At 41.2% G+C, this 12,850-nt stretch overlaps 1 protein-coding gene across 1 annotated transcript; it reads right to left on the bottom strand.

Annotated features, from left to right (window-relative positions):
• Positions 1-946: 946 nt before the first annotated feature.
• si:dkey-225f5.4 (uncharacterized) lies at positions 947-12,302 on the bottom strand. The gene is made up of 9 exons (XM_067570554.1): positions 12,227-12,302; positions 11,724-11,820; positions 10,430-10,553; positions 9,628-9,785; positions 9,032-9,174; positions 8,769-8,952; positions 7,268-7,407; positions 1,938-2,100; positions 947-1,230 (listed from the first exon to the last, which is right to left on the bottom strand). Exons 1-9 carry the CDS (start codon positions 12,268-12,270, stop codon positions 1,165-1,167), a joined length of 1,119 nt encoding a protein of 372 aa, XP_067426655.1. The 5' UTR covers positions 12,271-12,302; the 3' UTR covers positions 947-1,164.
• Positions 12,303-12,850: the final 548 nt, after the last annotated feature.

Here is a 12,850-nt window from a genome sequence, read left to right as displayed (position 1 = left end):
TGAGGAGGCAGCAGGCGGAGCAGAGAGGTGAGCTGTGTCCCAGTTTCAGACTTTACTCTCATTTATGCATCTTTTCCTGTAAAAAGCAGCAAACAGTAACAGTACAAACTGTGTACTGTGATTACTACTATTACTACATCCTGTTTACTGTTACTGTGAAGTTTTAAATAACAAACAGCTTGATTCTGTGACTTCATAGAAGTTATATAACTTTATTTAATCAGAACAAAACGTTCGGCAACAAATATAGTTAATAAAATAATTACAGGAATCATAAAAACATCAGATTTATTATTGAAAAATAAAAAGAGGAGTAAAAGAATCCAATAACTTCCCCATTTTCAGACTTTTAACTTTTATCTGAAACGATTAAATTTAGACAATAAATCAATAATAATAAATATTCATAAAATCAAATCAATACAATAATAAGATTTCAGAGGTAAACTGGATTTTTATACCTGGTTGTTTTCAGCTGTTTTTAAGTTCAAACTTCTCGTTACATCAGTGTTGCTGATTAACTCATCAGTTAATTAACACTAATGAGATGTTACTAAATATTTACACCCACTTTGTTTTTTTGTTTGTTTTCTTAAAGGATCATTCTGCTGATTTTCTGTGTTTGTCTTCATGTTTGGATCCAAACCGACAACGAATCTAATAACAAACGTTGTGTTTGTATCAAAGCTGATAAATCTGATAATCAGCGAGTCACATGTTCCTTCATCATTTTAGATTGAATGAAAAATCCTTGAAAGCTGCTTCGGACCTGCATGAGAGGAGTTTATATGTGCACGTGTACATGTGTGTGTTATGTCACAGTGTACAGTAGGAAGCAGAGAGATGCATGCTGGGAGGAGGAGGCGGCAGACAGGAAGGAGACACGCTGCCTCCTAGTGGCCACAAAGCAGCACTGCAGGAAGAAACCCAGACGTCAAAGACTGAGACTGTTTTCATTTATGTTTAATTTACAACATTAACAGACTGACACACGTTTAATATCAAAAACAGGAAGATGAAATAAAACATTATTTTAACAGCTGAGGCCACACATGTGTTACTGTATAATATCTGCTGGTTACAAGAAGGTGAACATGGGAGAATAAACAGGTGAGACACTGACATCTAGTGGGATAAACAGGAAGTAAAGTGAGATGAAAACAGTCAGACGAGCGAACTGCTGCAGAGGAAAATCAACCAGTCAGTCAGACGGAGGTCAGTTTTAGGAGGCTGAAAGACAAGAAGAGACAAATTACTTCACTTTTATTACCGAGTCTGAGATTTCAAGAATGAAGTTGTAATATTTTGAGACAAAGGCTGTAAAGTTATGAGATTAAAGTCCAACTAATCTGGAACTAAAGTTGAACTTTAAAAAGATCTTTATTTTAATATCTGGACGTAATAAACTAGTGAATTACAGACAAAACACATTAGTTGATTAGTCAGTTAAACTATTTTGATAATTGAATAATCAGTTAAATCCATATTATTATTATTTTTACACTAATAATGTGAAACATTCGTCGGTTCGAGGCTCTAAAATGTGAGAATTTAATGTAAAACCAAGAAAAGCAACAATGTACATTTAATATTTGGGGGTTTTAGATTGTTGGTCAAACAAAATAAGACATTTAATGACATCAGCTTGTGTTTTAGGACTAACGATTCATCTATTAACATAATGGTCAGATTAACATAATGAAAATAATCATTCAGTGCAGCAGTCGGGCGAACAGCTCTGTGAGGCTGATGGGATTTGGTCATAAACAAGTTAAAAAGACCAGATGGAGGAAAAGTCAACGATTCATCCTGAAGGCGATATATCTAAATAAAACTTAATAATCCACCTGATTGTTCCTGAGATACAGACGCAGTCAGACAGACAGCTGCAGGTTTTATTATTTTATAGATATATATATTTATATATGATTTATTACCATCAGTCCAGACGTGTCCACAGGTTGTCCGTTTCTGCGGACCGACTGCAGGCGAGCTCGCCCGCTGTGTGGGTAACCCTCCTCCACCTCCAGGTGACACACCAGCGACGCCGTCTTCAGGTAGACCAGCAGACGCTGAGCAGGACGCCAGTCGATGGGGAAACTGACACACACACACACGCACACACGCACACACGCACACACGCACACACACACACGCACACGCACACACACACACATTACATTTAATATTCGTAAACGCTTCATTTTGTGAATGGACTCTTCAATGGAACCTAATAGATAAATGAATCAGTTTAAATCCAGAAACAGCAGCAGGTTGGAAACTAACTGGGACTCTGCAAAAACGTTGTGGAGATGTTGTGACGCTGTTAAGTAACGTTCTGGAGATGTTGTGACGTTGTTACGTAACGTTGTGGAGATGTTGTGACGTTGTTAAGTAACGTGGAGATGTTGTGACGTTGTTAAGTAACGTTGTGGAGATGTTGTGACGTTGTTAAGTAACGTTTTGGAGATGTTGTGACGTTGTTACGTAACGTTGTGGAGATGTTGTGACGTTGTTACGTAACGTTGTGGAGATGTTGTGACGTTGTTAAGTAACGTGGAGATGTTGTGACGTTGTTAAGTAACGTTGTGGAGATGTTGTGACGTTGTTACGTAACGTTGTGGAGATGTTGTGACGTTGTTAAGTAACGTGGAGATGTTGTGACGTTGTTAAGTAACGTTGTGGAGATGTTGTGACGTTGTTAAGTAATGTTGTGGAGATGTTGTGACGTTGTTACGTAACGTTGTGGAGATGTTGTGACGTTGTTAAGTAACGTTGTGGAGATGTTGTGACGTTGTTAAGTAACGTTGTGGAGATGTGACGTTGTTAAGTAATGTTGTGGAGATGTTGTGACGTTGTTAAGTAACGTTGTGGAGATGTGACGTTGTTAAGTAACGTTGTGGAGATGTTGTGACGTTGTTAAGTAACGTTGTGGAGATGTGACGTTGTTAAGTAACGTTGTGGAGATGTTGTGACGTTGTTAAGTAACGTTGTGGAGATGTTGTGACGTTGTTACGTAACGTTGTGGAGATGTTGTGACGTTGTTACGTAACGTTGTGGAGATGTTGTGACGTTGTTACGTAACGTTGTGGAGATGTTGTGACGTTGTTAAGTAACGTTGTGGAGATGTTGTGACGTTGTTAAGTAACGTTGTGGAGATGTTGTGACGTTGTTAAGTAACGTTGTGGAGATGTTGTGACGTTGTTAAGTAACGTTTTGGAGATGTTGTGACGTTGTTAAGTAACGAGGAGATGTTGTGACGTTGTTAAGTAACGTTGTGGAGATGTTGTGACGTTGTTAAGTAACGTTGTGGAGATGTGACGTTGTTAAGTAACGTGGAGATGTTGTGACGTTGTTAAGTAACGTTGTGGAGATGTTGTGACGTTGTTAAGTAACGTGGAGATGTTGTGACGTGGAGATGTTGTGACGTTGTTAAGTAACGTGGAGATGTTGTGACGTTGTTAAGTAACGTTGTGGAGATGTTGTGACGTTGTTAAGTAACGTTGTGGAGATGTTGTGACGTTGTTAAGTAACGTTGTGGAGATGTTGTGACGTTGTTAAGTAACGTTGTGGAGATGTTGTGACGTTGTTAAGTAACGTTGTGGAGATGTTGTGACGTTGTTAAGTAACGTTGTGGAGATGTTGTGACGTTGTTAAGTAACGTTTTGGAGATGTTGTGACGTTGTTAAGTAACGAGGAGATGTTGTGACGTTGTTAAGTAACGTTGTGGAGATGTTGTGACGTTGTTAAGTAACGTTGTGGAGATGTGACGTTGTTAAGTAACGTGGAGATGTTGTGACGTTGTTAAGTAACGTTGTGGAGATGTTGTGACGTTGTTAAGTAACGTTGTGGAGATGTTGTGACGTTGTTAAGTAACGTTGTGGAGATGTTGTGACGTTGTTAAGTAACGTTTTGGAGATGTTGTGACGTTGTTAAGTAACGAGGAGATGTTGTGACGTTGTTAAGTAACGTTGTGGAGATGTTGTGACGTTGTTAAGTAACGTTGTGGAGATGTGACGTTGTTAAGTAACGTGGAGATGTTGTGACGTTGTTAAGTAACGTTGTGGAGATGTTGTGACGTTGTTAAGTAACGTGGAGATGTTGTGACGTGGAGATGTTGTGACGTTGTTAAGTAACGTGGAGATGTTGTGACGTTGTTAAGTAACGTTGTGGAGATGTTGTGACGTTAAGTAACGTTGTGGAGATGTTGTGACGTTGTTACGTAACGTTGTGGAGATGTTGTGACGTTAAGTAATGTTGTGGAGATGAGACGTTGTTAAGTAACGTTGAGATGTTGTGACGTTGTTAAGTAACGTTGTGGAGATGTGACGTTGTTAAGTAATGTTGTGGAGATGTTGTGACGTTGTTAAGTAACGTTGTGGAGATGTGACGTTGTTAAGTAACGTTGTGGAGATGTTGTGACGTTGTTAAGTAACGTGGAGATGTTGTGACGTTGTTAAGTAATGTTGTGGAGATGTTGTGACGTTGTTAAGTAACGTTGTGGAGATGTTGTGACGTTGTTAAGTAACGTTGTGGAGATGTTGTGACGTTGTTAAGTAACGTTGTGGAGATGTTGTGACGTTGTTAAGTAATGTTGTGGAGATGTTGTGACGTTGTTAAGTAACGTTGTGGAGATGTTGTGACGTTGTTAAGTAATGTTGTGGAGATGTTGTGACGTTGTTAAGTAATGTTGTGGAGATGTTGTGACGTTGTTAAGTAACGTTGTGGAGATGTGACGTTGTTAAGTAACGTTGTGGAGATGTTGTGACGTTGTTAAGTAATGTTGTGGAGATGTTGTGACGTTGTTAAGTAACGTTGTGGAGATGTGACGTTGTTAAGTAACGTTGTGGAGATGTTGTGACGTTGTTAAGTAACCTTGTGGAGATGTTGTGACGTTGTTAAGTAACGTTGTGGAGATGTTGTGACGTTGTTAAGTAATGTTGTGGAGATGTTGTGACGTTGTTAAGTAACGTTGTGGAGATGTTGTGACGTTGTTAAGTAACCTTGTGGAGATGTTGTGACGTTGTTAAGTAACGTTGTGGAGATGTTGTGACGTTGTTAAGTAACGTTGTGGAGATGTTGTGACGTTGTTAAGTAACGTTGTGGAGATGTTGTGACGTTGTTAAGTAACGTTGTGGAGATGTTGTGACGTTGTTAAGTAACGTTGTGGAGATGTTGTGACGTTGTTAAGTAACGTTGTGGAGATGTTGTGACGTTGTTAAGTAACGTTGTGGAGATGTTGTGACGTTGTTAAGTAACGTTGTGGAGATGTTGTGACGTTGTTAAGTAACGTTGTGGAGATGTTGTGACGCTGTTACGTAACGTTGTGGAGATGTGACGTTGTTAAGTAACGTTGTGGAGATGTTGTGACGTTGTTAAGTAACGTTGTGGAGATGTTGTGACGTTGTTAAGTAACGTTGTGGAGATGTGACGTTGTTAAGTAACGTTGTGGAGATGTTGTGACGTTGTTAAGTAACATTGTGGAGATGTGACGTTGTTAAGTAACATTGTGGAGATGTTGTGACGTTGTTAAGTAACGTTGTGGAGATGTGACGTTGTTAAGTAACGTTGTGGAGATGTTGTGACGTTGTTAAGTAACGTTGTGGAGATGTTGTGACGTTGTTAAGTAACGTTGTGGAGATGTTGTGACGTTGTTAAGTAACATTGTGGAGATGTGACGTTGTTAAGTAACGTTGTGGAGATGTTGTGACGTTGTTACGTAACGTTGTGGAGATGTTGTGACGTTGTTAAGTAACGTTGTGGAGATGTGACGTTGTTAAGTAACGTTGTGGAGATGTGACGTTGTTAAGTAACGTTGTGGAGATGTTGTGACGTTGTTAAGTAACCTTGTGGAGATGTTGTGACGTTGTTAAGTAACGTTGTGGAGATGTTGTGATGTTGTTAAGTAACGTTGTGGAGATGTTGTGACGTTGTTAAGTAACATTGTGGAGATGTTGTGAAGTTAAGTAATGTTGTGGAGATGTGACGTTGTTAAGTAATGTTGTGGAGATGTTGTGACGTTACGTAACGTTGTGGAGATGTTGTGACGTTGTTAAGTAATGTTGTGGAGATGTTGTGACGTTGTTACGTAACGTTGTGGAGATGTTGTGACGTTGTTAAGTAATGTTGTGGAGATGTTGTGACGTTGTTAAGTAACGTTGTGGAGATGTTGTGACGTTGTTAAGTAATGTTGTGGAGATGTTGTGACGTTGTTAAGTAATGTTGTGGAGATGTTGTGACGTTGTTAAGTAACGTTGTGGAGATGTGACGTTGTTAAGTAACGTTGTGGAGATGTTGTGACGTTGTTAAGTAACGTTGTGGAGATGTGACGTTGTTAAGTAACGTTGTGGAGATGTTGTGACGTTGTTAAGTAACGTTGTGGAGATGTGACGTTGTTAAGTAACGTTGTGGAGATGTTGTGATGTTGTTAAGTAACGTTGTGGAGATGTGACGTTGTTAAGTAACGTTGTGGAGATGTTGTGATGTTGTTAAGTAACGTTGTGGAGATGTGACGTTGTTAAGTAACGTTGTGGAGATGTGACGTTGTTAAGTAACATTGTGGAGATGTTGTGACGTTGTTACGTAACGTTGTGGAGATGTTGTGACGTTGTTACGTAACGTTGTGGAGATGTTGTGATGTTGTTAAGTAACGTTGTGGAGATGTGACGTTGTTAAGTAACGTTGTGGAGATGTTGTGATGTTGTTAAGTAACGTTGTGGAGATGTGACGTTGTTAAGTAACGTTGTGGAGATGTTATGACGTTGTTAAGTAACATTGTGGAGATGTTGTGACGTTGTTACGTAACGTTGTGGAGATGTTGTGACGTTGTTAAGTAACGTTGTGGAGATGTTGTGACGTTGTTAAGTAACGTTGTGGAGTTGTGACGTTGTTACGTAACGTTGTGGAGATGTGACGTTGTTAAGTAACGTTGTGGAGATGTTGTGACGTTGTTAAGTAACGCTGTAGAGATGTTGTGACGTTGTTAAGTAACGTTGTGGAGTTGTGACGTTGTTACGTAACGTTGTGGAGATGTGACGTTGTTAAGTAACGTTGTGGAGATGTTGTGATGTTGTTATGTAACGTTGTGTTCAGCAGGAGTATTTTTAACCAGTAAATGTTCTTCCATTATAAGTTGAACTGCTCCCTTCACTTGAAAACATTTCCCCTGACACATATTTAAGAGCTGCAGGTTCAGATAACATGAAGTCAGCTCCTCATGACCGGCCGACAGCTGATTATTGATTGTTGATCAGAGGTCTGTGTTCACCTGGATCTCAGCGCCTGGATCTCACACAGCAGGTCCGTCTGGCCCACGTATCCCTGCATCACGTCCAGCAGGGCGGCGCTCAGCTCAGAGCGACGACCCGATACGCAGTCGTCCACCACACCTACCGTCCCCTCGAACACCTGCAGACACACAGAGAGTGTCTGAGACCAACAGCTGATCAGTCGACCAGCAGTTAGAAATGTGCAGTCTGCAGCCGCCGCAGCGTCACATCAGATAACGGGTGACTCAGATCAAATGTTTTCACAGAAAGAAACAAACCAAACCTGATGTTTTATATCAGATCTGCTGTCTGGCTGTGTGACAACGCTCAGATCACACGTCGCCTGTCGTCATCAATCACAACCCGCTAACAGCAAACATGGAGGAGAGCAACTACAGCAACTGGGGGGGGGGGGTCAACAGAGAGACCAGGAAGTTCCACATTTGTCTGACATTTATGGAGGAGCACAGTGCGGGACTCTGGTCTGGTAGTCCAGAAGCCTGTTGGTCCTGGACTGGTCTTCAGTGGCAAGAAGTCGCAGAAGCAGCAGGAGAGGACTGTTCGAGACCACTAACCAGACATTTTACTGCCGTTAAACTGGACACTTTTACTGCATTTTAGTGTTTTAACCCAAACCGTTTTGAAATAATTTGCTCACATGATCTCGCTCGATCAATACCAACAATAAACAGACTATTGACGTGGAGGAATCTGGACCAGAAGCCACGTCCTTATTTAGAAGCTTAACTAATAACTGTATGATCCCCGTTTATCATCTGATATTGTTGTTGTTGTTATTTTTGTGACCTCAGCGATGATCCATCAACACAAAAACATCAGCTCTGACTAAAACATCTGAACGGAGTCATAAACATGTGATTTGGGCTCAGCCAATCATATTAGAGCTTTTCAGGGCTGAACTACTGGGGGAAAACTGTAAATAAAGTTTATTTTAAAAAAAGCACTTGAGGAAAATATCTGATTATGATTTTTCTGTCCAATAATCTCACTGTGATTTAAATTGTGATTATTTTCTATAAATTAGTAAAATGTGTTGTTGACGGATTGTTTTACAAACCAGACCGTCTGCAACAAAACCGCAACTTAAAGTTTAAAGTTACAAAAGCAGTAGTGTTTCCTGGAATGAAGACTACATTTCCCATGAGCACCAGCGCCTCGTGTCCTAAAGATCGTGGCCAGTGTGTACGTTTGTTTTTGAAGTGATGATGTCATGTATCTATAAGGTTAATAACTGTGATCCAGCGATGCAGCAGCTTCCTGCAGGGTTGTGCGCAGGTGTGGATGTTTTAATTTGAGCTTTAGAACGTAGCCGCCATTCAACAATCAAGATGAGACATGATGAAACATGGCGGCAGCGGTCATCCGCAGGTGGGGACGATTAACAATGAACTGCAACCACCTAGCAACCACTAGTATTGCCATAGCAACTAACTGGAACTTTAACAGGAAGTCGACCTGGTTGGTTCACCTGGACGTTACCTGCAGTCTGAAGCGGTCGTCGTGGCTCCAGGTGACGGACAGCTTCAGCGGTACAAGCTCATTGGACGACACGTTATGATCAGAGGAGGGGCGGGTCCTCAGCTCCACACACAGCTCTGATTGGTTGAAGGACAGCAGGTTGATCTGCATGACGTCCTGCGCAGCGGAGATGAACACCTGCAGCCTGACACACGGGACAGGAAGGCGCGTTAGCGACCAATCAGATCGCCTGGACGACGGACATGTGACCTGATGACACTCACTTGTCTCTGAGACGCTGCCAGCTGACCAGGTGACCGAGCGCCGCCTCAGACTCCGCCCTCAGCTGGGTCAGCTGACGGTCGCACACCTGCAGTGCATTCTGGGCCTTCTGGAGAGACTCATCCAGCTGTTCACTCTGCTGTCTCTGAAGGACAGAGGAGGCAAGGAGAGGAGACAAGGAGAGGAGACAAGGAGAGGAGACGAGGAGGTGAGGAGAGGAGACAAGGAGAGGAGACAAGGAGAGGAGACGAGGAGAGGACACAAGGAGGTGAGGAGAGGAGACAAGGAGAGGAGACAAGGAGAGGAGACGAGGAGGTGAGGAGAGGAGACGATGAGAGGAGGCGAGGAGACAAGGAGGTAAGGAGACGAGGAGAGGAGGCAAGAAGGCAAGGAGAGGACACAAGGAGACAAGGAGGTAAGGAGAGGAGATGAGGACACCAGAAGACAATTTACAAAAGTGTTCCTAACTTTATTCCGTGTGTGAGTGTGTATGTGTGAGTGTGTGTGTGTGTGTGTGTGTGTGTGTGAGTGTGTGTGTGTGTGTGTGTGTGTGTGTGTGTGTGTGTGAGTGTGTGTGTGTGTGTGTGTGTGTGTGTACCTTGTTGTGTATCTGTTGGATCAGCTGTGTGAGTGTGTGTCGTCTGTTGTGTATTTGTTGGATTCGGTCCTGCAGAGATCTGAGCAGAGCCTCCGTCTCCTCCACCTCCACCCTGCACTCCATCTTCAGAGCCTTCCACCTGCCACGAGCCCCACCCTCTGCGCACACACACACACACACACACACACACACACACACACACACACACACACACACACACACACACACACACACACACAGGTATAAACATGCAGAAATCAGTTTTCTTCTCTGAGGTTCAAACTCTCGTACGAGTCGTGAACAGATTTAATAAACAGAAACTCGTTTGAATCATAACGTCTTCAATCTGAATTAAATTAAATTTAAATTTAAATTTAAATGTTTAAATGTGATAAAAATAAAATCTAAACTAAAACAGAGTTAATCCTGTCCAGCATCATGCTGACAGTGTAACATCAGCTACTGTAGCTGTAATATCTCTGACGGTCAGATTAGTCACGCAGACGTTTCGCTCCCTCTGTGTTTCTGTCACTGTGCTGCTCTGATGGATTCATGTCTTCTGATAGTTTCAGCTCCTCTAATAGAACTACTAATCAATGATCAATATGTCCGCTGGTTTCTGATTCTTCTTTTCACTCTTTGGGAACATTTCTGTGAATGAAAGTCGTCCACAAACGGAGCAGAGCAGGTCTCAGGAACGTTCATCAGGCTGAAACCAGAGATTTATAAAGAGTTTGTGACATTAAGAGAGTTTGTTGGAACAAAGGTCAGAGAGCTGTAAGAGATGAGGCCAGATGTTTACCGGGCTGGGGGGGGCAGGGCAGCGTCAGCAGTTGCTGGGCAGACTCCAGATCCTCCAGTAGAGACATCATGGAGTCCAGAACAAACAGCTGACGCAACAGAACCTTCTGCAAACGCCGGCTGTCCTACACACACACACACACACACACACACACAGACACACACAGACACACACACACACACACACACACACACACACACAGTTTCAGGAAGACTCTGGATCTTCAGTTCCAGAAAGGGAGATAACTTAAACTCTGGGTCGGTTACCATGGTAACTGACTCTGTGTGTGGCAGGTTTTCTGAGTTTCTCTCCGTCTCCTCTCAGCTCGTATCGATCGTTCATTAGCGGAGCTTTACTGTCAGAATCTGAATCCTGGTTGGATGTTAGTTCGTTACTCAGGACTTTCTAAAGTTTTTATGCATCAGTCGTTTCTTTGAGCAGCAGTTCAAATATTCCACAGCGTGAATTGATCCTCAGCTCAGAATCAAACCTCTTCACGTCCTTCTGTTATAACTCTGAGTCAGTTTGTTAGAGCAGCTGCTCAAACACATAATGTTTAATCTCAGTTTAAATTTAAACAATCAGTATGAAGCTTCAGACACGTCGGATCAATGAACAATGATCTCTGATTGGTCCACTGATGGAACATCATTCCTGTGATATTGGAGATTATATGTTAATGTTTCTGAGTGAGCCGAGATACAAACAGACGTCTAAACATTTCATATCTGCTGTATTTAAACCTCGATGCAAATCATCAAACACATTATTATTGATCAGACTGTGAGCTAGTCACGTCTCTGTGTCTTTGATCTAGTTTTAAATCTTTAACTATATTTTTCATCCTCAGTTGCTGCTTCCTGTGTTTTCAACAAATATAGCTATTTAAAATGTAATGTAGCTGCAGCCTGATACACAGTTTATCATCATTAAGCAAATGTAAGTCTGATAAATGATGAATTATTGGACGACGCTGAATAAAACTTTATTGTTTTAACTTATTGCATCGACCACATACACATGCATTAATATCTCTACATCCACTGGATTAAAATGGAGGCTCTGCCTGTTATTTACCTGTTGCCATGGTGACTCATAGTATCACACACACACACTTAACTCAGAGTGAACATACTCAGAGTTTGTTAAACCTGCTCTCGGGAACAGAGCCCAGGAGGAAAACCTCTCTCACTGGTCATCTGTGCAACTGACTGTAGTTTTAAGACACACTGGAAAAACTGTGAACTTTTCCTTTAACTGACTGTTCACATTAAAACACTGGATATAAACAGACCGTGAGGTAGAGGAACACCTTGGCCGCTTCAGCACAGTCTGGCTGCTCAGAGTCTCCGCATGGATCCAGCAGAGCGGGATCACAGCGCTGCAGAACACTGACACACACACACAAACAACAACAACACAGTTTACAGCTCGTCAGTATTAAATACTAACACACGGAACAACAAATAACTGGATGAGATGCTACTTGCAGCGTGTAAAAAACATAATATTGTAGAAAATATGTAGAGAAAAGAAGTTAAAAAGGGTTCGGGTGTTTATAATTCTTGTATTTCTGACCGTCAGCAGATAAGAATGTAAGAACAACAGTTAGCATTAGCCACCCTGCTAACAGACTGCACCAACGTTCACTTTCGCGTCTTTAGCCGTTTGAGTTTGAATTAAATATCGTCTGTGATTAATAATGCGAATCTTAACTACATTAATCACGTTAAAGCGTTTTTTTCTGAAGCCAGCTGCCGTTAACAGAAACGTTATAAGTGTTTTAAACAGACTTACGCTCGGACTTCAGCCATTTCTATTTTCAAATATCCGCGGTACATCGAGCGATCTGATTGGCCGATTTGTGATGACGTTTTTGCTCGTTGAGCCAATGGTGGATTTAAAAAAAAAACAACTTTATTGACAAAATTTTAGAACATTAAACAAATGATTTGGCAGCGAAAACTGCACACGGAACATTAAATTAGACATTTAAATACAAAAATGAATAATAAAGTTGTCTTAAAAAAATTTAAAAAATCATATTTTTTGGACATATTGTACGTATACTATACTATACTATACTATACTATACGTGCACTGTTTTGTATATATACTGAATATATCAGTGTCTAACTGAGGAACAGACATTTTTAATAATTGACGAATAAAGATATTGTACCAACATCGCTGTTATCTCGAAAATCTTTAACCTCTCTATTATTCTGTATTTCTACATCTAAATGCAAACTGTAGACAAACACTTCTTAAGGATCTTTTACTGCACTTTTTGAAAGTATTGTGTGGACATAGCACATTGTGCTGTAAGCTGTTATCACATATCACACATGTAACTGTAGAGAAATTATTTCTTATATTTTCTTCAGATCATAGACTCATAAGTTAAATTAGCCACATCTA

The sequence above is a fragment of the Thunnus thynnus genome, chromosome 17, assembly GCF_963924715.1.
Source record: "Thunnus thynnus chromosome 17, fThuThy2.1, whole genome shotgun sequence".
In the NCBI taxonomy this organism is placed as follows: Eukaryota; Metazoa; Chordata; class Actinopteri; order Scombriformes; family Scombridae; genus Thunnus; species Thunnus thynnus.
Note: the sequence above shows the minus strand (reverse complement) of the source record. Positions and strands in the feature narration are given on the sequence as shown.

Bases quoted from the DNA above. Each gene is read 5' to 3' on its own strand.
- si:dkey-225f5.4 (XM_067570554.1), bottom strand. From the start codon at position 12,270: ATGTACCGCGGATATTTGAAAATAGAAATGGCTGAAGTCCGAGC. The intron at 9,786-10,429 runs GTAAACATCTGG...GTGTGTGCGCAG, and splicing joins GCCCTGCCCCCCCCAGCCCG to AGGGTGGGGCTCGTGGCAGG. The intron at 9,175-9,627 runs GTACACACACAC...TCTGTCCTTCAG, and splicing joins TCCAACAGATACACAACAAG to AGACAGCAGAGTGAACAGCT.